The sequence below is a fragment of the Pimephales promelas genome, chromosome 17 (genome assembly GCF_988280905.1).
Source record: "Pimephales promelas chromosome 17, fPimPro1.hap1.1, whole genome shotgun sequence".
Classification (NCBI taxonomy): Eukaryota; Metazoa; Chordata; class Actinopteri; order Cypriniformes; family Leuciscidae; genus Pimephales; species Pimephales promelas.
In genome coordinates this window covers 32,566,729-32,592,355 of record NC_142785.1, presented here as the reverse complement: position 1 = coordinate 32,592,355, position 25,627 = coordinate 32,566,729, and the positions used below count along the sequence as shown (strand labels likewise).

Here is a 25,627-nt window from a genome sequence, read left to right as displayed (position 1 = left end):
TGCAATGTTAGAAATAGCTACTTTGTCACTTTTATATTATTTAAATAAATATGACATTTTATAAAATCTTTTCCCCTGGATTTTACTGTAAGCTTTTAAGTTTAACTCGCTCTGCCTCTGAAATGATCTAAGAGACACTTTTTAAAGTCTCATTAATCTTTTCCCCCATTAAATATCCTGTATCATTAAGAGAGATATAAAAATGCATATTAGATTATATAATATTCTGTTCCATACTAATTTGATCAGGTTTCTGACATATATTCGATTTGCAAACAATAAACAGGACCAAATGGCTGTAAAGAAAGCTTTTATAGTATTTCTACATTTGCAGCATTCAGGTTTCCCAGCATTATTTTTTTTTGCTTCAGTTTATATACAGAGTTCATTTACACACAGATCACTATTACAGTAAAAATAACAAAAAAAACCCCAATCTAAACACACACTCCTCTCACACGCTCACGAGGTCAGGGATCTGAGGGTTGTGTGTGTCCGGTCTCATGGATCGACTCACAGCGGAAAATGAAACGGTGTCAAAAATAATCAGCAGCATCTGTTCATTCACTCCTATATACTGTACATCACAATAAACTAAATCATAGACTGCATTGAATTTAATTCTGGAGAGATAATGTGAAGTTAAATTATTGGTTCTGAGTGTTTAGTTTGGTTCAGTTGAGTCGATTCTCTTGATTTGATTAAATTCTCTGGATCTCAAACAGCTTGACATCAGTGTCGTACCAAACAGGAGGATCCACGTTACTAAAACAAGAAAAAAGAGACTTTTATTATGTTTTATTATTCAAAACATCACAAAAGTTAGGGCTATGCAACGATTAATCGCATCCAAAATAAAAGTTTGTATTTACATAATATATATATGTGTGTGTAGTGTGTATAATTATTTTGTATATATAAATACACACACATGCATGTATATATTTAAGAAATATTTGTATATATTATATATAAATTAGGGCTGTGCAAAAATTAATTGCGATTAATCGCATCCAAAATAAAAGTCTGTGTTTACATAATATATTTGTGTGTGCTGTATATAATTATTTTGTATATATAAATACCTATGCATGCATGTATATATTTAAGAATTATTTGCACTTAAATTCTGTATATATATATATATATATAAAAACATAATCTATATTATATAAATATAAATATTTTATATATGAATAACACATTTTCTTAAATATATACATGCATGTGTGTGTACTTATATATACAAAATAATTACATACAGCACACACAAATATATTATGTAAACACAGACTTTTATTTTGGATGCGATTAATCGCAATTAATTTTTGCACAGCACTAATATAAATATAATTCTTCCATATATACATGCATATGTGTGTATTTATACATTCAAAATAATTATACACACTACACACACATATATTATGTAAACAAACTTTTATTTTGGATGTGATTAATCATTGCACAGCACAAAAAAAATATATAATAGTAGATTATATTAAATGAAATGGAGTTTGTATTCATGCTTTTTGATTCCGTGTGTGTCCTGTAGAGGGAGACGGAGAGCTCACCGTAAGTAGATGATGCCCCACATGTAGGTGCGGAACCACAGAGCCGTGCCCTCGTTGGCCTGGTACTTGCGGATGAGGATGGGATGAGGAACCGGCAGCAAACCCACCAGAGTCCCGTGCTGGAGGAACTGCAGGATCTCAGACTCGTCCGTCAAACCTCTGCGGGAACAACAAGAGTCTCAGTTAAGACGGTTGCTGAAGGCCAAAAGTCAGCATTTCAGCACTTCTGCTGCCATCGTCCCCAATCAATGGGGTTCTGGTTAAATGCCACTATAATGAGATCACATCTGAGAGCATCTGTTCTTTAACCCCAGCTATAGGACTGTGAAACATCAAAATACATGATGTAAATGGAAGCAATATATCAGATTCTGCACTATTTATATAACATCTATTAAATAAATGTATGATGATTTATGGAACATCATGCTGGAGATCATGATGTGTGTGTGTGTATATATATACATATGAAGAGTTCAGATGCAAAAGCCTCTAAATGCCATTTGAAATTTTCTTCTTTAATGATGATTTTTATCAAGCTTTTATATTTAAGTTCATTAATTTCACTTAAATGGCAATGATAATTATCTATTAATTGTTATTTAAGTGAAATTACTGAACTTAAATATACAAGTTTGATAAAAATCATCATTAAAGAAGAAAATTTCAAATGGGATTTAGAGGCTTTTGCATCTGAACTCTTCATATATACATGTATATGTGTGTGAGTGTGTGTGTATGTGTGCCTGAGTGTGAGTGCGTATGTGTTTGTGTGAGTAACTGAGTGAGTATGTGTATGTGTGAGAGTGTGTGTGAGAGGGAGAGAGAGAGAGAGTGTGTGAGTCTGAGTGTATGTGTGTTTGAGTATGTGTGTGTGTGCATGTGTCTGAGTCTGATTGTGTGTGTGTGAGTCTGTGTGTATGTATGAGAGTATGTGTGCATTTGTGTATGTGTGTGAGTGAGAGTATGTGTGTGTGAGTGAGTGAGTGTGTGTATGTGTGAGTGTGTGTGAGAGGGAGAGAGAGAGAGTGTGAGTCTGAGTGTATGTGTGTTTGAGTATGTGTGTGTGTGTGTGTGCATGTGTCGGAGTCTGATTGTGTGTGTGTGTGAGTCTGTGTGTATGTGTGTGAGTATGTGTGAGTGTGTGTGAGAGGGAGAGAGAGAGAGAGAAGAGTGTGAGTCTGAGTGTATGTGTGTGTGAGTATGTGTTTGTGTGCGCAAGTCTGTGTGTGTGTGTGTGTGTGTGTGTGTTTGTGTGTGAGAGGGAGTGTGTGTGAGTCTGCGTGTGTATGTGTCAGACTATGTGTGTGAGTGTGTGTATGTGTGAGCGAGTCTGTGTGTATGTGTGAGAGTGTGTGTGCATGTGTGTGTGTGTGTGTGTGTGTGTGTGAGAGAGTATGGTTGTGTGAGTAAGTGTGTGTATGTGTGAGCGGGAGAGAGAGAGAGAGAGTGTGAGTCTGGGTGTATGTGTGTGCGAGTATGCGAGTATGTGTGTGTTTGTGTGCGAGAGGGAGAGTGTGTGAGTCTGTGTGTGTATGTGTCAGAGTATGTGTGTGAGCGAGTCTGTGTATGTGTGAGTATGTGTGTGTGTGTGTGTGTGTGTGTGTGAGAGTGAAAGTATGGTTGTGTGTGTGAGTGTGTGTATGTGTGAGAGGGAGAGAGAGAGAGAGAGAGAGAGAGAGAGAGTGTGAGTCTGAGTGTATGTATGTGTGTGTGTGTGTGTGTGTGAGTGAGTGAGTGAGTGAGTGAGTGAGAGAGAGAGAGTGTGTGTTTGTGAGAGTGTGTGCGTGAGTCTGATTGTAGGTGTGTCTGTGTGTTTGTGTGTGATTCTGTGTGAGACAGTATGTATGTGAGTGAGTCTGTGTGTGTGTGTGTGTGTGTGTGTGTGTGTGAGAGGGAGAGAGAGAGAGAGAGAGAGAGAGAGAGAGAGTGTGAGTCTGAGTGTATGTATGTGTGTGTGTGTGTGTGTGTGAGTGAGTGAGTGAGTGAGTGAGAGAGAGTGTGTGTTTGTGAGAGTGTGTGCGTGTGCGTGAGTCTGATTGTAGGTGTGTCTGTGTGTGTTTGTGTGTGATTCTGTGTGAGACAGTATGTATGTGAGTGAGTCTGTGATTGTGTGTGTGTGTGTGTGTGTGTGTGTGTCTCACACCTGTCTATGCAGATTTTCTCCACCTGAGGCACCAGCACCTGCAGGAGTCTCATTATAGTCTGCAGAGGAAGTTTACTCTTCCAGGAGAGGACCTGACAGAGAGCAGGAACACACTGGATGTGAGTGAGTGTTTCGGAGAGGAAAATGTTCACAAATACTGAAGTGTACACGAGGTCCTCACAAGAACTGGTCTACAGCTGAGGCTTCATGACTCACCCAGTCCGGAGCCGGAGTCCAGTCTAAAGACGACGACACGCTTTTCAGACTCTTCAGATCACCATCCTCACTTAACGAATTCTAAATTAATTAAAAAATAATATATTTATTGATATAAACAGAACAAATAAACACATTAAATGCCAGGTCATCGAGTGATGCAGTACCTTGTCATCTTCACCTGAAGCGTCTCGGACTGGTGTCTCCGAGCTGCGCTCTGATTGGCTGAGAGGCGAGTCACTGTTCTGCGGTAACAGCGTGGATCCGTCCTCAGAAACCTGCGACGCTTCAGTTAGTTTGTCGATGCCTGCAACATAATGAACCAACTGTAATTTTATGCCATCTCATCAGTAAGGATATCTTCAGCTAGTCATACAAGTAACAAAACTTGAAAATTGACTAACTCAAATACATTCGATACATTCATAGTATGTCGATTTACTTTTGAAAACAATGAAGCGCAGTAAAATGTGTTTAACCCTCTGGGGTTGTTCGGCCCAAATGGACCCGAAGAATTTAAATACAATTTTTTTAAAAATCACAGCTTCTTTGGAATGGTCCGAAATTTGGTGACTTTGTTGATATTTGGTATTTGAAGACCCCAAAAAATTGGGGACAGGATGTGAGTAGTCTAAGTGGTTGTAAAAAAAATAGTCACACTTGGGGTGTTCGGGTCCAAATGGACCCACATGGAAAATGAATGGGAAATTGGCAAAAATGTGAAAATACTGAGTTTTTTTTGTGCGTACAATCTACAAATCAGCAACGATCTTGAAAAAAGCACACAACAGTGAAGGGGTGAATCTATAAAACATCAAGAGTGCAAAACAGACACATCCAGACACACACACACACAAACACACTTTTGTACACAAACACACCAAAAAAATTCAGATTATACATGTGTTTTGCATTTTTAAAATGCTCAGTTTGTCCACCAGATGGCATCCATCTCATTTCAAAAATTGCTTTTATGAGGCCTAGGCTTGACTCTAAAATGAAATACAGCTTTTAAAAAAAATTAAAAAAAATATTTAAAATTTTTTTTTTTTCAATTATGTTCAATGGGGGGGAATTTTGTCATAATTATTGCATTAATACTAATTATAATTTTTTTTTATTTTTGAAATTCTCAAAACACCAAAAAAGAAAAGAAAAAATATTATAAAAAAACGAGTAAAAAAAAAAAAAAATCATGATTTTTGTTTTTTTAAATATGAATCCCGCCCTTTGGGTCCATTTGGACCCGAACACCCCGAGTGTGACTCTGAAACGAACAACCCCAGAGGGTTAACGGTCATTCGAGGTTGACAAAAACATGGTGATTCATGGTGCAAGTGTGTGTATACATATAGAGAGAGTGTGTTTCGTACGTGGCATGGCCTTCAAGCTTGCGTTCAGTGTGGCCGTTTGAACCGGTGTGGTTTTATATGGCTTCTCACTGCAGGTGGCGCTGTGGGGGCTGTTGGTCTCCATGAAGACGGCATTATGGATGCTGTTGCTCCTGCTTTTCCTTCGCAGAGCTTTCTGGATTGAGCCGGCGTCGGTGGGCAGGTTAGCCAGCGCGTGGAAGAGGTTGCGCTTGCGGATGATGCCGTACACCAGGTTAAAGTTACCTGATCATACAGATGGATGAGATGTAAATTAAAATCAAAATTTTGAACACATTCTCCTTAATAATGTCATTCTGTTCATCCATTTTGCAACATTGAAGAAGCGATCTATGAAAATCTGTGAGATTTATTGACACTGTGAATTATGACACTATTGTCTTTACAGCAGAAATTTAATTTGACTCATTTTCTGTTATTTTCCTGTTTATTACCGTGAAGCTGCTTTGGAACAGTATTGTACAAAGCACTGTAGAAATAAAAGATGACTTGACTTCTGATTTAGAAGAAAAGTGCAGTAAATGGTAAAACTATTTTGCAATATGAAGAAGCAAAACATGTACAAGTAAAATAAACTTGAAAAAAATGACTATGAAGACTCGCACATTCAAGTTAGAAATGCATCTGCTGAACGTTACTTTTTTTAAGCATGGTGTACCAAAGAAAGCATGCTATCTGCTAAAATGATTTGCATTAAATTATTCAACTTTAGTCACTTCCGCTTTTTTAATGTTGTTAGTCATTTAAAGGAGTATGCTCATGCTCATATCCCCCATGTCATCCAAGATGTCCATGTCTTTCTTTCTTCAGTTGAAAAGAAATTAAGGTTTTTAATGAAACTATTCCAGGATTTTCTCCATATAATGGACTTCAATGGGGACCAAACAGTTCAAGGTCCAAAGAAACTTTCAGTACAAACTGCAAACTTGTTCAAAGGGCTTTAAATGATTCCAGACGATGAATAAGGGTCTTATCAAGCGAAACGAGCGCTTGTTTTATAAATAAATAACAAGGTTTAAGTTTTATAAGCTCAAACGCTCGCCTTCTGTAACGCACTCCTGTTCGAACTCGTTCAACAAAATGAACAAATCTTTTTCCGAATCAATTCGTTCGTTTCTTTCGCCGAATGAACCAAATGACTCGGAAGAAGATTTGTTCATTTTGATGAACGAGTTCGAACAGGAGTGCGTTACAGAAGGCGAGCGTTTGAGCTTATAAAACTTAAACTTTGTTATTTATTTTTTAAATGACTGATTGTTTCGCTTGATAGACCCTTATTCATCGTCTGGAATCGTTTAAAGCCCTTTGAACAAGTTTGCAGTTTGTACTGAAAGTTTCTTTGGACCTTGAGCCGTTTGGACCCCATTGAAGTCCATTATATGGAGAAAAACCCTGGAATGTTTTCATCAAAAACCTTCATTTCTTTTCGACTGAAGAAAGAAAGACATGGACATCTTGGATGACATGGGGGCGAGTAAATTATCAGCAAAAGTTTTTTTAAAAGTGAACTACTCCTTTAAATGCAGAACTGTGCAGACTGCTTCAAACTCTCACCATCGAACTGGTACTGGATGACGTTGTTAAAAACTTCTAGCAAGAAGAAAACCAGGTGGTGGTTAGCAGGAGAGAAGAACAGGAACCAGGGGTTGGAGAAAACCTCCAGCAGGTGTAGTAGTTTGTTGGCCGCTACCATAGACAGACTTTTCAGGTAAGGAGACACTGAAACGACAACAGCAACGACCCATCAGGAAATAAAACGCTCTCAAAACATGCTCTTTTCTCTGAGCAAACGCACTTACCGTTGACTATAACAGTGAGAAGACAATCATACAGGGGCTGCAATCGCTGATGCCCACTGGTGATGATCTTATGGAAAACCTGTCAATCAAAGGAAGAACTGATTTATAGAGAGCCTAAGCCCCTCCCCTTCCGGTCGACCATCATGGGACCTTATTTCGGAAAAATATTGTATGGTAGTCAATGGCGAGAGACAACAAATATTTTGCTCTCGTTTGAATTGTGATGTTTGTCAATTTAAAAGATACATTTTAAAGTAAAGAAAGTCGCAGTTTGATGTAAAACCGTTGAGGTATAAGACTGTGAAAATACGTAATTACAAAGACTACAAACCCCAAAGGCGCACATTTTCTCTCAATGAATGAAGCTAACTTTACTGAAGCTAATAATGTCCGTCATTGTTTCTACAGTCTTACGTTATAATCGTAATGTTACGAGTGGTTTGTACAAGACTGCACACACACATGAGCAGCGGATCTCGTTTCACTTCCTGGGAGATGTAGTTCATTGAGCGATTTTCACGTAAAACTAAATGTTACCCTTCTGTTGTATGACAAACTGCGACGTTTTTGACTTTCAGAATTATCTTTTAAATTGACAAACATCATATGTGTAATTGAGGGCATAGTTCAGACGGAATAAAAAGATAAGTTGTCTCTCGCCATTGACTACCATACATATTTTTTCCGAAATAAGGTCCCATGAGCCGGAAGCGGAGGGGCGGGACTTAGGCTCTCTATATTTCAATCTCATTAGCTTATCTTCTATTCATCAAGGATGCACTTCTTAGAAATAATCATGATGCACTAAGTTTTAAAATGCATGTTCAAAGGAGATTTGAGAGTTAACGTTGAAAAAAAGTGCCTAATGTTATGATGCTTTTATTGTTTTAATTTGTGGCTTTTAAAGCGTATTGGCAGATGCATGTGTGTGTTTATCTCACCACTATCAGCAGGTCGGCGTGAGTCCCAGCGAACACTGAAATATCCATCGGGACACGCACACAGTACGGCTTATTCAGACGCACCCCGAAGTTCCTCTCTCCGCTCAACAGCAACAGGATGAACACGCCGATATGCACCAGACCGACACGTGCTGCAAACACACTCACATTTACACATCCACACTTTATAAAATAAGACACCACTTAAAAATGGATAATACATTTTAATAGATCAGAAACAAAATACTTGTGATTTTTTCAATTGATCATATTATTTAACAAAGTGTCTCTCAATGTACAGTAGAAGGGTAACACCGGACACTCACACTGATTGGCACGAGCGTCATTCAGATAGAACAGAATTGGCACCAGAATATCCAGCACATCACTGCTCTTCAACACGTAGAAGAGGAACTTCTGAAACACAGATGAAGAAACGTCAACGTCTACACTGTACAGGAATATACATGCAGTTGCTGGAAGCACAGAGCTGAATATAATGTAAATTGTATGCATATTAAATGTAAAATAACTTCTGAAGAACAGAGCAAAGCCATGCCGTGTCAGTAGTCTTGCATTTTTATACCAATTCGTTTTATAAATTAAAATCTATTTTAAGACACATGCCTTTGGTGTGTGAGACTCGGGATCGAATCCACTGTGTGCCTGAGCAAGACACTTAAAGGTGTAGTTCACTTTTAAAAAATCTTTTGCTGATGATTTACTCACCCCCATGTCATCCAAGTCAAGATGTCCACGTCTTTCTTTCTTCAGTCGAAAAGAAATGAAGGTTTTTGACGAAAACATTCCAGGATTTTCTCCATATAATGGACTTCAATGGGGTCCAAATGAGAGTTTCAGTGCAGCTTCAAAGGGCTTTAAACGACACCAGACGATGAATAAGGGTCTTATCTAGTGAAATGATCACTCATTTAAAAAATAAATAAAAAGGTTTATGTTTTATAAGCTCAAATGCTCGCCTTGCTCTGTTCTGTGATGCGCGTTCATGACTCTCCTGTTCGAACTCGTTCATAAAAATGAACAAATCTTTTTTCGAGTCATTTGTCCATTTCATTCGTTGAATGAACCAAATGACTCGAAAAGAGATTTATTCATTTTGATGAACGAGTTCCAACAGGAGAGTCGAGCAAGGCGAGCATTTGTGCTTATAAAACTTCATTTAAATTTTTTTTTTTTTTAAATGTGCGCTCGTTTCGCTAGATAAGACCCTTATTCATCGTCTGGTGTCGTTTGAAGCTGCACTGAAACTCTCATTTGGACCTTGAACCGTTTGGACCCCATTGAAGTCCATTATATGGAGAAAATCCTGGAATGTTTTCATCAAAAACCTTCATTTCTTTTCGACTGAAGAAAGAATGACATGGACATCTTGGATGACATGCGGGTGAGTAAATTATCAGCAAAAGTTTTTTAAAAAGCGAACTACTCCTTTAACCCCTAGTTGCTCCAGAGGCGTGCGACCTCTGACATATATAGCAACTGTCAGTCAGCTAAAAGCGTCAGCTAAATGAATAAATCTAAATGACGGCGGCACCTTGTTGAGGTCACAGAGTTTCCAGAAAAGCACAAGCAGCTCCTGATCAAACTGGATCTTCTTGCAGGAATGGGGCAGGTACGTCTGCATCAGGGGGTTGTTGAGCAGCCGGCCGACTCCTCGCAAGATGAAATGAAAATCCTACAGGCAAAAAAAAGCATTATTATTATTATAAAGGTAATGTGAGAGAATACTGATCATTTGTAAGGTGGGATTGTGAAGTGTTTACACGTCTCACCTCTTCTCTATGAATTCGAGACAGGTAATTTACAAACAGGTTTTCGCCTCTTGTTGCCTGAAACATTTCATCAAGTTAAATCTGATCCTCAATCGCAGCATTTGATATACTCAACTATCATAATACCCAACACATGCTGTCTTTTAAAACCCATCAGGGCGCTTAGACAGCATTCTTGGGGATCACATGCTTTGTTTCGTTAAAATTAACGTGAATATGTTCACATTAGATTTAGGATACCAACAATAACTGTTTTATGCAGCACTGAATTTTTTAATAGATATTTGTATTTACTACAGTTTGTGCTTACAGTTTACCGCATGTTTTAATTCATCGAGTGGCTGCTATTAGTTATTTTGCATTTAATTTGACATATTTTCTTCTGAGAAAGTCATCAAAATTGACATTAGCATTGTATTGCCTCAAAGACAGTGAACTGCACTGTGAGGGATATACTGTACAATTTTTAGTAAATTTTTAACTGCTTAATTGCTTTTATTGTTTTAAAAAGGACTAATATTATCAAGGCATGAAGATATCACAAACATTAATATCATGATTTGCAGTAAACCTGCTTTGAAACAATGTGCATTGAGAAAAACGCTGTACAAATACATTTGATTTGATTTGATGTGGCATGTAGGCCTGTCACAATTACTGATTAATCATTTGATTTTGGACATTTGATCAAATAACAATCATTTGAGAGAACTACAATAATTGTGCAGTTTAAATTTCAATCACATTTTGCCAAAGAATATCATAAAATAAAATCACTTAAAGATAGTCAAAGGTCTTCCTCCATACGAAATTAAGGTTTGTGGGTTTAATAATCAGACTGCATTATATTATAATGTAGGATATTGTAATTTTCAGAGCTTTAAATGGTCTATTTTGTTCATTTTTTATAATGTTTATAATTTATTGTAGAATTTCCAAGTAAAAATGCTTTATGAGACGAATAAAAATCAGAAATCGCAATTATTTGTATGACAATTACTCGTCAGCATGAAATTCTTGAACGTTAGAGGGCTAATGGTACACTACGCATTGCTTTAACAAATGTAGAAGATCATTATCCACACATACAGGAAATTCACATACTATACACAACAACATAAATTGATATTTCATCCATCACACATACTAGCATGCTGTTCTGAACACAGCCATAGCACTCGTGTGTGTCGCTACCTTGCATCCTTCAGTCGTTGTGTTCTTGTTGTAATCGGCAGAGCCGGTGTCAGTGTTCAGGCTGGCGTTTGTGTTAGTGCCATCCGCAAGCTCTTGGTCCAACGAGACGATCAGAGTCTGCAGGGCCAGCTCAGCTAGCGCCCCCCGCTGGTCAGAGAACATCAGGTGATTGTACGGGACACCGTACCCGACAGGATCATACGCACACACCACGTTAAGAAGAGAGGTGAAGAGCGGCAGCGCGTGTCTGAGACAGAGAGAGCACACTTTAATCGTGATGTAGGACAAACAGTGAGAATAAATGAGCACGGATGTGGTTACCGGTTCTCTCTAGAGCAAAAGAACGAGACCCATGGGTTGAGCACGTGCGTGTCAGATGGACACTGATACATTTCTTCAGAGAAACATGTCAATAAAAGCTTCAATAACTCTGCCCTGAGAGAGAGAGAGAAACAGAGAGGGGTAATTTAATGAATAAAATAAAATAATAAATAAAAAGGATTGTTATTTTGAACGCTCTATTTATCAATTAATCCAGAATAAAAAAATGCATCACTGTTTCCACAAAAATATATAAAAAAAGCATTGATAATAAGCATCAGATCACCATATTAGAGTGATTTCTGAAGGATAATGTGACACTAAAGAGTGGAGTAATGATGCTTTGATCACAGGAATACATTACAGCTTAAAATTGTAATAATAGTTCACAATATTATTGTTTTTACTGTATTTTTTACAGACTTGATGGGCAGAATGGTGTTCAGATCTCTGACCTGTTGGAATCATATGTGTGATTGAGAGGCGGAGTCTGAGCAAAGCCAACGCCAGCTTCCCAGATCAACTCACAGCTGTCTATAGACTGGATATCAGCACCATCCTACACACACATTATATACACATTTATAAACATATACATTATAGAGAGAGTCTGAGGATATACATTGAAACAAATAGGTGTAGGATTTACTCTGAAACACTGAGCACGTCTGAGGGAATCTAATTATTGGGTTTGACAAAGACCAATACCATTGATGTAATTATGAGATACTTGCTATCTTCTAGTAAACTACACATCAAAAAGCAGATCTATTGTTGTCTGGCATAAAACGCTCATCAATCTCAAATCTTTTAATATACAAATAATAATTTAAAAAAATGCTAAAATAGTATTATATAATAATAATAAAATATATAATAATCATGTTTTAATAATAATAATAATAATAATAATAAAATAATAATATGACTAAAATTTTGTAAAAACCAGTATTAATTATTGATTTTTTTAAATTTACAAATCATGTGATATTAGATAATCGTGAAAATGTGAATGCATGGTCAAATTATTGAACTACTAACTTAAAATCTCAGGGGGACTTCATGTTAATATTTAATGCGAAAAACGGTTCTGCTGAATCACACAGAAAACAAAAATGCTGATAAAATCTTTACACTAAATTCAGTCTAAGTTGCTTTGGATAAAAGCAAATCTGCCAAACAGATAAAATCTAAATGTCAACTTAGACAATTTTCTGCAGATTTCTTTAGTGTTGTCTGTGCAATTTTGGAGACTGCCTTGCCATTCTTATTTAAAATAATTTAAATTTAATTTTTTTGTTTTAATTTAAATTAAAATTAGAATTTAATTTTTTTACAGTATTATTATTAAAACATAAACTGCAGCCGGCCACTTCTACATCATGCATCTGAGTGTCTCTTTCTGTCTTAGCAGGAGGTTCCTGGCCAGAATAAGTAATGATGATGGAGACGGAGAGGGTTTTACCGCAGTGGTCCTGCAGTGGCTCTCCACAGTGAAGTCTGGACAGAAGAGCAGGTCAGATACAGCGGTGAGGAGAGACTCCGCCAACGGCCGGGTGGACTCGTCGTCATCGCCTTCATCCTGCGCCAGCAAAATCTGTCAGTCTAAAACTCATGCTTTTACTCACAAACGCAGTAAATTCATGTTTTTTGGGGGTTTTTTCCACACGAGCTTGCCTGACCAGTGCTTTAGGAGCTATTGGCTTTCTGAAGAGTTTCATACACACACAATCACATCCTCAATACACTCATTCTGCTCCCTTCATCTCTTTAATCACATGATATTTAATACGCCGCCGTTCTTTGAGACAGTCACAATCAGAGCAGTGTTCAGGCTGGTAACAGGAGACCATTAAAATGCACTGGAGAACAAACTCACACACACACACAGCTCAGAGTTTCTTCTTAAAACCTGCTTGCACAGCTCGTGCACGCTCTGGGAGGATGCACTGCATAATCAACCATTTGGTGAACTTTATTAATCACACTGAAAGCAATGAGAAATCCCTCAGTGAAATACTCACAACACACTTGCCCACTTTTGGCACGGTGGACCAGAAGAAACCACGCCAGTCCGGATCCTCAAAGATGTACGGCAGAATCCGAGTCAACAGACGAGTGCAGCTCAGTACGGTCTGTCTGTCTCTCTCACACACACAGCCCGAGTTTGCGTTCAACACGAGCCTTTCCACTGCCTGCAACACACACATTGCAGCTAAAGTAATGATTACTTCTTAAATTCATTTAAATTAAGAAGTCATGACTTCTCAAAAATAATTTATTTTACTTGCATTAACCAAGTTTTAGAAGAAAAACAACTGTGGGTCATTAATCTACATGCATAGTCATGATTATTAACAAAATCCCCCAAGTGTGAGATATAGGAAAGACAAAAAGATAAGAGTGATGCATAACATTATGTGTTAAGCCTCAGTTGATACATGGGTCAAAATGGACCCGAATGCGACATTATGCGACAAAAAGTAAAGCAGCATGTACAAATTCACAGAACTCATAGAAAAAATAGGCTAAAAGTACTCTTTAAGTACTTTTACTCTTTAATATCCCATGAGGCCACGGGAGAGGATTTGTGAATGGCAGTGAAACGATGCATGAATGTAGTGCATCCGAATTAGATTCATAGTACAGACGTGCATACAATATAGAACATTTTTTTTCAGTGGTTGTTAAGTAATTACTTAATAAAATTGACCTTGAAACAGAGGGTTGCCAGATTGGACGGAGACTCCTCTCTCACAGCACGGATCTCAGCGGCAGGAACTAGAGCAAAAATATCCTGCGCCGTCAAGTTGACGTCAGTCCAGAACTGGTCCCAGAACACATCATCAGAGGCCTCTACGGGCTGGAAAAAAAATCACACACACGAGGCAATTTCCATAAGTTGAAACGAATAAAAGCAAAACAATTCAATAAAAGTTTTGAGATGGGATTTAGTGACACTGTCTGAGGACAATATATTTTTCCCATTGCAGTAAGTACATCTTGCCCTTTAATTCTCAAATTATAAAAAAGAAAAAGCAAATTAAATGCAAAGCATGTGAATGGCCCTGAATTCTAAATTTTCTTTTTTTAAAACATAATATTTTTTTATTTGTTTATAAAATATAAACTAATAATACTTTTCTCACAGTCTTTGTTACAGGACAATGTGGATTATTATTTTAAATCCTTTACAAACAAGGCGTTTTTTTTTAAAACTGGGAAAATGTAAACAAAGCATCTCAGCTTAACCCTAAATGACCATGACCTGTAAAAACTCACTATTAAAGGAGAACAGCAGAGGTAATCAATCTAAGTTCATGTAATAAAAACACAAACAGCATGAATGCACACAGCTGTCATATCTAAAACGTTATACATTTTCGAATTCTCTCTCCTTTCGGTTATGTGCATAATTTTGTATCATTTGACATAAAATTATAGAATTAGGATTTAAAAACCTAACATTCAATATTAAACGAAAGCTTACATTTTCAAACGGTTTAACGTTATCCAGTTTAACAATATGAGATTATGAGAAAAACAAACGATAGTATTCCATCTGTTACACTTTATCAGCGTTTATAAGGACATTTTTTTTTAACTCTGCACAGACATTTAACGTCATAAAAGTCACATATGTCAAATAAAAAGTAAAGCTGACCTGTGTTTTGGTTGTAAGTTGAATCACCGCTTTTCTGAAGTGCAGTTTGGAGTCTGAATTCCCCATCTCACTCTGATCTGTCCACCGCGCACCTGTGGCGCAGCTCAACACGACGCCAAATTACCAATCCTACTACAGCAAAGGTCTAACTCATGAATATTAATTACGCCATGCGGACGTTGACGTTAATCTGGCTGGCGCATCCAATCACAGAATGTATTCATATTTGAGCGCCAGGTAGGATTCGTTGATTCGCCAGCTGCTTGGCGCCCATTTCATCCTTTATCCAATCAGTCTGATCATCTGAGGTAATTTACCGCCACATCATGAATATACATGAGGCCCTTTGAACCCATAGTAGACTCGTTTGTTGCTGACCAGGATGCGAGTATTGTTGGTTTCCGGGTGTCGTGTGTAATGTACATATTTGCTCAAAGATTACCCTTTAAAAGTCGTGTGGCTTAAGCGTAGTGTCAATTCATATTAAGTTGTTACTTTAAAGGCGTATGCAGGCTATAATTTTGAATACAATAGACGGTTACGGTTTGCTCAGAATGATACACGTCAACCATTGTTGATTCCTCTAGTCTGCACTGTGGCATTATTAACGTTGTGCTTTTAAAACAAACATACTGTAAACACACAAGGAATCTCCCAAATGTAAGTATATGTTTTTCTGGAAGGTGTTTAGCTTGAAATGCCACCTGTTGTATTTGTGGACATAGTTTCCTGCATCATTATTTGCTACAAATATAGGCCTTTTAACGAAGTATAGACATCCGGTATTTGAAATACTATCAGCATAGTTATTAGTTTGAAATGCTCGCTTTTTTAAAGAATGTTTAGATGTAAAAGAAATCGTTTTTCAACTGATCTGAGGTCATAAAAGCGGCAATGAGGGCTGAGCGGGACACACCCCCTCCTAACCTAACCTAACCCTAACGCGGGGTTAGTTGTTACACACTTGTTTCAAATACTTCCACACATGCTAGCATGACAACCTATTTACCAAAAAAAAAAAAAAAGGCACCAAAATCAATAAAATATTTTTAAAGATACCAATTACCATTTATTTAACCAGAGCAAAAGTAAAGTTTTTACTCATGTTAATTTTTCATCTGCTTTTTGTGTTTATTTAAAATTATTCAAATCTGATAGAATTTTGATCTTCAATCTGTTATTTAACTGTTAAGATCGTTCTTTAATGGTGATCTAACCAGTAGAAGACACTTGATGGGGTTAAATTGCGCAGATCGTCTGTGTTGTGCGTTACAATGATCTCCTTTAGAACTATGATATTCCATTCTAAACTTTTATTAATTCTATTGAGAAACTATGAGAAAAAGTGAATAAAGACTGAAAGTCAATGTTCAGAAATTATTAAAATGTTTGGACTATGGTGTATAGGTGATTTGCATATTTGTTGTCAAACTCATTTTTTTTTATTGTTAGGCCTACATGAAAAACTTAATAATTTAAAATTTTAATTTGTCTTGTACATTTTTTTTGATTAGATCAGATAACATTTTAATCTGTCATATGGTCATGTTAGAATGTGCCCCTCACATTTTACAATATGCCCCACATATGGGGCATGTTGTCACATTCATTTCCAATTTTTCAGAGTATATCAAGAAAAAGTGTGCACTGTATTAATAAAACAAAACCACATTATTGTATTAGATGTGAGAAATTATTGTGGGGAAAAAATAAATATTCTGAACACAAAGTAGGGTTACAAAAACGGAGAAAGTCAAGAAGTGTAAGGTTTTGCCCCGCTCTCCCCTATACAGGAGTCAGACTAATGCTTAAAACAAACAAACAAACAAACAAACAAAAAAAAAACATTTATTTTGAAAATTCATAATATGTCACAAATATGTCAGCAAAAGAAGCAGAACTGATGGCAATAACATTTCCAAATTATTGGCTAATTGGACTATGTTAATACAAGCATAATTTTAAGATACAAACTTTATTCGGAAATGCATTTACATGCTTTACTGGAATAGTCTTGTTAACGTAATTGACATTGAAAGTTGGAAAAAAAACTTTCATTCCATTTGTATTTTTCCAAAATCTGTTTGTATTGCTCCCAATATTTCCATTGTTTGGACACGTGCAAAACACAGTATTTGATCTGAGCTAGAAACCATGAACCTCTGAATTAAAACCTCAAATTGATTTATACATTTAAACAAATATTATAACTCTTCACCTATTTCTTTTTTTAAATGTCACTGTCCTGTTCCACTTTTCTCTGAAATTTGCTGTTTACTCTTCATATGGAATAAAAAGTTTGTTGAACTTTTATGAGCCTTTAAACACGTTTGTTGCTTTCATTCTAAAACTATTTTCATAGTGGGGACCAAAAGGATTAGGTGTTGACAAAATAGGAACAAATTGAAATTTACTTTGATTCATTACAAGAAGAAAAAAAAAAGCAGTCAGCGTTTTAAGTAGAGAGAGAGACTCTGCTTCTGTCATCTTTAAGTGCTTTCATGTCCTCTGCAATGGTAAGTGCTATTTTATTATGTTTATATTTTAAAGTCCTAGACTATATTTGGAAAATTTTACTATTTCTTCAATATGCATGTGCAAAGAATGCTTGTATAGATGGAATTTCTTGATAACTAGTTTTGTAACTACACTAATTTGCATTTGATATTGTATCCCACAATTCAAAAATGCTTTACTTGACTTTCAATGTCCACTGGCACTGTAGTCAATGAAATGAATGCAAAATCTTGAATGCAATCTAAGAATCCATTCTTAAATATTATCTATACCTTTTGTCATAGGCTATTTGTAATATTAAAAGCATTACTTTTCTTCCACCCACAGATTAAGTGTGCCCTGTCATTTGTTTATGTTTTTGCTGACATCTTCATGTCTGCATTTAAAATGGAGAGGTATGTATTTTAATATTGTACACTGAACATGACAGAATTATGATCTGTTTGATTCACCAGTGACATCTCTGCTTCTCTTAGGAACTGTTGCTCACAAGCCTCCTATCCACATCACACGCGTTTCTTCTACTGCAGAAATGCATTTCCTGTTTAATCTTGTTTACCAGTTAAAATGTCTATGCAAGTTTTGGCATAAAAAAGAAGTGCATAAGATATTAAGACTTATTTGTATTTTTGTAATACTATACATCTATTTTGTTATAATGCATTGACATATTTTTGATGTGAAAATGCCTGACCGGAACAAGACATAATTATATGCATGATATATATGAATTAGTGAATATATATGATATATGTATGAATTAGTATTTTAGAACATGTCAGTATGACTAAATTCGAACAATATAGGACACATTAGACAAATAAGATATTTAGACAAACCTCATTGGTAATTAATACACTTAAGTAGGATTTTGTTTATTGCTGGGAATCTCAGGGCATGGTCGGATTTTAGTCGGACATACACATTAACTATTGTTTTCATTGCATTTTAATATCAGAGCAACCAGAAACCAACAGAGCTGCACAATGAAGTAAGCCAATTAAATGGCACGCAAACCATAGTTACACTCACACAACTTAAAAAGAAATGGAAAAACTGGTTTAAGTGATTGTTTAGAGATTGCTCTTGGTTCCAGTAAAGGTCGACCCAAAGTTATAAATAAAGGCAGATCAGCATCACTATTTTCAGGTGCTGAAAAGTTTCTCCCAGAGTTTGCCTTGCATTTTCCCTCAGGTAACAGTAAGTCTCTCGATTTTATCAGTGCATTCTGATCACTCTTTCTGTCATTTGCTTTAGATAGATCGGATTAGTTATTAATAGCCATGAGTCTTTTGTTATATTCTGGTTGTTAAGTTATGGAATAGTTGAAGGTGTATTTTACATAAAATGCTTAAAAAAACTTAATATGAACAAGTAAAAACAACTAATGAAGATCCCATGTTATACTGTCAATATTGTAAGTCAAAATGTATTACAAAAGCTGACTTTTTAGAAAATAATTCTCCATGCTTAAGGTATAATATTCAGTCAGTTTGTTCACGCCAATGTAAAAAAATCCCTATCATAGGGTTAGTTTTTTTAAAAATTACATATCTATTTTACATTTTATATGTCTAAAAAAAAGTAAATAAATTGATACGAAAAACGTATTTTGCGGAGCGAGAAGTGATATGAGACAAGTTAGCAGTGCAGGACATCGGATGCCAGAATAGGGCTTACAGTTAGTGCACGTTATACAGAAGTTTTTCATTAGCCTATACAGAATGCCACAATTAACCATTCAGAAACAAGTTGTGATTTTACAGGTCAGTTTGTCACAATGAGGTTTCTGATCTCACTTTGTGTGTCGCTGCTGATGATTAATGGTGAGTTGTAAATTCAAAAGTGACCCATTATATCTCTCAGAATAATGGATTTAAATAACAGCTGACTAGATGCAATAATATTAACTCAAAATGCTGGGAATTTGTTTTTAACAGGTGAAATAATCAATGGACAAACATCAGGTAAAACAATCACTCTTCAGGTTCATGGTTGACCTCATCATGAATTATAATCCCAGAAATATCATCTGAATAGTGACCTGATTGTTCTCTGATGCCAATGATCCTGAATGAGCTGGATTGGTAGTTGCATTAGATTATCTAATGTCTCCTTTCATTTTCTTCGTTCAGAACCTACAACGTCCATCTCTGATCCATGCTATGATTATAACACTCTTGATGAATCCTGGAGAGACATACGGCAAAGCTCCTATCAGTACTCTGGTTATGATGACACTCTTGTTGAATGGAGCGGCTGGTATCGGCTGTATCTGAATGGAGAAAGTGCCCAGATGTCTGAGTGGTGTGTGAGTTATGTGAAATGTGGTGGCGACAGTGGACTGTATCTCAACGGTTCTCATCCAACACTTGAGGATGGAGTGGTGACCCGTGAAGTCGTGGGGACTTCTTTGTGGTATTCCTCTGAGTGTGGCGACCACAAATCTACTTCTGTCCAAGTTAAAGCTTGTCTTGGAGATTATTACGTCTATGAATTTGTTAAACCCAACATATCAATCCCCAGACCAACATACTGTGCAGGTGCAGTTCTGGGCTATTCTTTCACAAAATATATTTTTGTAGATCAAAATCTTGCTGTTAATACTATATGTTAAAGCAAATATCTACCTACAAATGTCTTTCAATTACAGCAGTCAACATTTGAAGTGGATCAAAAAAGTTAATCAAAGTTGTCCTAAGACAAGAATGGGTATTGTTCAAAATTCAAGTATAACTTTGAAATGTTTTGATCCACTTCAAATTACTACTGTAATTTGACTACTGTATAAAAGTAGACTGGTGGACAAAATAGACTGGTCCCGGTTACAGAAGTTGTGTTGTATTTCTAAAACAAATGTCTGATTTGAAGTGATAGAAGAAAGTGTTTAATAATACACATTTCAACTGTAGACATTGTATTTTTCACTTACACAAAAGGTATTTTAATGCATAACTCAATATTTCACTTTTCTCCATGATAGTTGCTTTCCAAAGCATCAGCAGTGATCCCTGCTACAACTACGAGTCTCTGGATCGTCCCTGGAGAGCCAACAATGAAAGTGGAGATTACATTTGTGATGAACGTTTCTCCTGGAATGGCTGGTACCGGCTTTCCTACTATGGAATGGACATCCGGATGTCAGAGACCTGTATCAGTTCATACAGCTGTAACACATACTATAATCTGTGGCTCAGTGATCCTCACCCTCAGATAGAGGATGGAGTGGTGATCAGGGAGGTCTGTGGAGGGTCTTATTGGGGAGGTTGCTATGATTACAAGTTTAAACCCATCAGAGTGAAAGCGTGTCCAGGCAATTACTATGTCTATGAACTTGTGAATCAAGCATGGTGGTGTTCAGGATACTGCACAGGTACTGTGATTTATTTCATTATTTTAAACCTTTTAAAATGATTTCTGTCATGACATGAATTTCCCTCTTTTTAGATGTCAGCACTATTTCACAGGCGGTTTCCACTGTGAGTCCAGATATATTCACTGGATCCACCATCGACTTGAGTAAGTTGTTTGACCAGTTCAGATTTTAATTTATAAAGTTTCTTAGTGAGATATAACTTGTTTGTTTTGGTCTCATCATCTCTCACTCTAACAGATTATGACCCGTGTAATAACTACAACATATTCGACAACTACTGGAGAAACACACTCAATTACTTGTCTAGTTATGGATACATATTTGATCATGATGACACTCGTGTAGAATGGGACGGCTGGTATCGGCTCTTCATTAATGGATCAAGTGCTCAGATGCCTGAGTGGTGTTTTAAATACATGTCATGTGGAGGTTTAAGTTCTCTGTGGCTTGATGGCTCTCATCCTCGGCTACAAGATGGAGTTGTTACTCGTGAAGTTTACGGCTCCCGTCATGATCAGTGCAGTCGCTACAGATCCGACCCAATCCAAGTCAAAGCTTGTCCTGGAAATTATTATGTCTACAAATTTACCAGACCAACTCTTTCAATCCCAGCTCCTGTATATTGTGCAGGTATATTCATTATTCTTCATATTTGACCTGAGTGTGGCGACCACAAATCCACTTCTGTCCAAGTTAATGCTTGTCCAGGAGATTAATACGTCTATGAATTTGTTAAACCCAACATATCAGCCCCCAGGCCAACATACTGTGAAGGTGCAGTTCTGGGCTCTTTTTTACAACGTAAATGTGTGTAGATCCCAATCTTGCTGTTTATATTACATTAAAGCAAATGTCTACCTACAAATGTCTTTCAACTAGTAGTCAACATTTGAAGTGGATCAAAGTTGACCTAAGACAAGAACGAGTATTGTTCACAATTCATGTATAACTTTGATGAAAGGTTTTGATCGTCTTCAAATATGAACTACTCTACTTAAAACAAAACCTAAAGGTAAATTTTGTAATTTCTATTCCAAGCAGATTTGGTAAAATAATGTTTCCTAAACCATCATTGTACTCTGATTAGACAGACAAGATGGACTGGTCCCTGTTACATGGAAATACCTCTAAAACTAAAAGAGAAATGATCTAAACTAAAGGAATGTTTGCATTCTTTGAGAATATCAACCTACAAATGTCTGATTTGAAGTTTTAAGTAGGATAGAAAAAAATGTTTAAATATACACATTTCCACTGTAGACCAGACATTGTATTTTTAGTTTACACAAAAGGTATTTGAATGCTCAATATTTCTCTGTTGTCCATGACAGTTGCTTTCCAAAACATCAGCAGTGATCCCTGCTACAACTATGAGTCTCTGGATCGTCCCTGGAGAGCCAACAATGAAAGTGGAGATTACATTTGTGATGACATGCTCTCCTGGAATGGCTGGTACCGGCTTTTCTACTATGGAATGGACATCCGGATGTCAGAGACCTGTATCAGTTCATTCACCTGTAACACATACATCAATTTGTGGCTCAATGGTCCTCACCCTCAGATAGAGGATGGAGTGGTGATCAGGGAGGTCTGTGGTAGTTATCATTGGGGAAGCTGCTGTGAATACAACTTTAAACCCATCAGAGTGAAAGCGTGTCCAGGCAATTACTATGTCTATGAACTTGTAAATCAACAAATGTGGTGTTCAGGATACTGCACAGGTAACATGTTATTTCCACTTTTTAAGTTTTTCGAACCTTTTAAAATGATTTCAGTCTTGACATGAATTTCCCTCTTTTTAGATGTCAGCACTATTTCACAGGCGGTTTCCACTGTGAGTCCAGATATATTCACTGGATCCACCATCGACTTGAGTAAGTTCAGATTTCAATTTATGAAGTTCCTCATTGAGATATAACTTGTTTGTTTTGGTCTCATCATCTCTCACTCTAACAGATTATGACCCGTGTAATAACTACAACACACTCGACAACTACTGGAGAAGCACATTCAATTACTGGTCTAATTATGGATACATCTCCGATCATGATGACACTCGTGTAGAATGGGACGGCTGGTATCGACTCTTCATTGATGGATCAAGTGCTCAGATGCCTGAGGGGTGTTTTTATTATATGTCATGTGGAGGTTATAGTTCTCTGTGGCTTGATGGCTCTCATCCTCGGCTAGAAGATGGAGTTGTTACTCGTGAAGTTTACGGCTCCCGTTATGATCAGTGCAGTCGCTACAGATCCGACCCAATCCAAGTCAAAGCTTGTCCTGGAAATTATTATGTCTACAAATTTACCAGACCAACTCTTTCAATCCCAGATCCTGTATATTGTGCAGGTACAATCATTATTCTTCATATTTGACCTGATTATGAATTCTGTAAAACAGCCATTTTAAATATGAATGCATCATAAATTCATTAAACCTTAATTTAAATTTTTTGTAATAGTATCTTTTAGCACCCCAAGTGTCGACCCCTGCTACAACTATACCAGTCTGGATGAGCCTTGGAGATCCACAGACAACTCTTACTATAATAACTATAACTACTATAGCATGTGTGATTATAATGTGGAGTGGAATGGCTGGTACAGGATGTTCAACAATGGTGAAAATACTCAGATGCCAGAATCATGTGTAAGTCAGTACATGTGTGGCACTTATAATCCACTGACGCTCAACGGCTCGCACCCACAGCTGGAGGATGGAGTGGTCACCCGTCAGGTCTGTCTCTCCTTATGGGGTGACTGCTGTTCTTACAAATCCCATCCTATAAGAGTCAAAGCCTGTCCAGGAAATTACTACGTTTATGAGTTTGTCAAGCCAATATTTTGTGGAGCTTACTGTGCAGGTAAATAGATCCAGCCACGCTTTGTTCATTAACTTTTTGCAATTATTTTTGGAAATGGGTGACATTAACAAAAACCTTTCTCATATCAGATGTCAGAGGCCTTAATGAGACATCATCCACTGGTAAAGTATTGTACTGTTTCTCTAATATGCTAAGAGAGTCCTTGTACACACTACTGTAGAAAATAAAAATAAAATGTTGGATTTCTTTTTAAATGCTTTCTTTTTGAAGTACTCTTTTATGCTCACCAAAGCAGTCAAAAACATGAATATTGTTAAATGTTATTGCAGTTTAAAAACTTCTTTTTGAATATAATTTAAAATATAAAGAAACATCAGTGTTGAAAATTGGTCGTGCTGCTTAAAGGCACAATATAAGATCTTTGGTTTAAAATATCCAAAAACCACTAGAACACTGTTGAGTAGCATTTTATTTTACAGTGTCCTTATGTGACATGTACCTGCCATAGTAATAATAATAAATTATGTATAATTACACGCAACTAACCCTCAACCTATCCCTGTAGTTCAGCAGCACTTGTGACTATTTCTTTAAAATGAGATGATCAAACGTTACTGTAACAAAGTACAAGTTCAAAGAAGGTGTTCGTTAAATGCAGATTTAATCGTATTAAACAAAAGTAACACAACAAAAGGCATAAGCATGATAAAAACTGCAACAAAATGTCCCACCCTTTATCATACCATAGTAATCAAAAATAAATAAAACTTTAATACTTTAGCTCATCAATGAACATGATCGGATTGGTTTGTATCAGCTGAGGAGGTGAAGACAACAACTCCCATGATTCACGGCATCATCAAGCTATACGCCTTTGTTATTGTTTTGAATAAGTGACCTCTAGCGGCATAACTTGCATATTGTGCCTTTAATTTTTTGTGGAAACCATCACATTTTTTGAGGATTCTTAAATGTATAGAAAAACAGCATTTATTTGAAACACAAATATTTTGTTAAATGACTCTATACTGTTGCTTTTGATTAATTTCATGCATTCTTGCTGAATAACTTCAAATAAAAAGAATCCTTTTTGTACATTAGTGTATATGTATTTTCATTAAACAAAGTAATTCTTAATTTTTCACCCAGTTCATCACACAGTGTAGTAAATTAATTACTGAATTATTTTAATAAAAATGAGTATGAATCATACCTGCAAATCAAATTAGCATACATGTTTTCTACTCATTTATAAACATGAATTGGCATTCGTTCATTGATATTTTTAAGGAATAAACAAACGTCAAGAGGGTTTACTGGCCATATTTGTACATAATACAGAATGTTTAGTTGGTTCCTGTTTTGTTCATTCTATGTTTTCCTCATTTAGACCCCTGTGCCCAACTCAACTGCACAGAGGATGAATGGTGTGGAGAGAAAAACGGTGTCTATGGCTGTTTGTGCAATGACAACCAGACCAGTCCATCGTCTTTTGGTGAAACCAATTCTACTAAAAACATTTTCTGCAATTAATTGATTATTATTAATATTAATTCTGGCTGTTTTCTCTCTTAGATTTCTCAGAAACCTGTGAAAGCAGCTCTGGCTCCATATCTGTGTCTCGCTGTCAGCTCTTTGAGGCTGGTTTTCCAGCTGATGTCTTACACCTCAATGATCCCGACTGCAAAGGAACGGTCCGGAATGGCCGAGTGGAATTCCAGTTTGATAATGATGAACACATCTGTGGAACAAATCTTGTGGTAGGATATATTACATACAATGCTATTCAATGCACCATCATCTTAGGTTTTCACTCAAAAAAAAATCAAACGCATAAAAATGTCTGATGTGATGCCAGTTGGTTTGATCTA

At 36.6% G+C, this 25,627-nt stretch overlaps 2 protein-coding genes across 2 annotated transcripts in view; one reads left to right on the top strand and one right to left on the bottom strand.

Moving 5' to 3' along the window:
• Window positions 1-297: 297 nt before the first annotated feature.
• hid1b (HID1 domain containing b) lies at window positions 298-15,183 on the bottom strand. Its single transcript, XM_039650192.2, has 19 exons — window positions 15,040-15,183; window positions 14,089-14,238; window positions 13,400-13,570; window positions 12,841-12,957; window positions 11,831-11,934; window positions 11,376-11,489; window positions 11,055-11,301; window positions 9,861-9,917; window positions 9,623-9,763; window positions 8,394-8,484; window positions 8,068-8,219; window positions 7,127-7,205; window positions 6,882-7,046; window positions 5,310-5,552; window positions 4,104-4,243; window positions 3,937-4,017; window positions 3,721-3,812; window positions 1,575-1,733; window positions 298-765 (listed from the first exon to the last, which is right to left on the bottom strand). The coding sequence occupies exons 1-19, from the start codon at window positions 15,103-15,105 to the stop codon at window positions 702-704; spliced, it is 2,433 nt and encodes an 810-aa protein (XP_039506126.2). The 5' UTR covers window positions 15,106-15,183; the 3' UTR covers window positions 298-701.
• A 4,111-nt stretch (window positions 15,184-19,294) lies between these two features.
• The window catches only part of LOC120461861 (uncharacterized), a 43,494-nt gene continuing 37,161 nt past the window's right edge, over window positions 19,295-25,627 (top strand). The window contains exons 1-14 of the mRNA XM_089121923.1: window positions 19,295-19,382; window positions 19,497-19,523; window positions 19,692-20,099; window positions 20,540-20,929; window positions 21,004-21,075; window positions 21,170-21,562; window positions 22,264-22,527; window positions 22,642-22,653; window positions 22,735-22,806; window positions 22,889-23,281; window positions 23,394-23,795; window positions 23,885-23,917; window positions 25,147-25,251; window positions 25,332-25,476. Of these exons, the coding sequence (XP_088978049.1) occupies window positions 19,337-19,382; window positions 19,497-19,523; window positions 19,692-20,099; window positions 20,540-20,929; window positions 21,004-21,075; window positions 21,170-21,562; window positions 22,264-22,527; window positions 22,642-22,653; window positions 22,735-22,806; window positions 22,889-23,281; window positions 23,394-23,795; window positions 23,885-23,917; window positions 25,147-25,251; window positions 25,332-25,476 (2,762 nt within the window). The 5' untranslated portion in view covers window positions 19,295-19,336. The remainder of the gene's footprint in view (window positions 19,383-19,496; window positions 19,524-19,691; window positions 20,100-20,539; window positions 20,930-21,003; window positions 21,076-21,169; window positions 21,563-22,263; window positions 22,528-22,641; window positions 22,654-22,734; window positions 22,807-22,888; window positions 23,282-23,393; window positions 23,796-23,884; window positions 23,918-25,146; window positions 25,252-25,331; window positions 25,477-25,627) is intronic.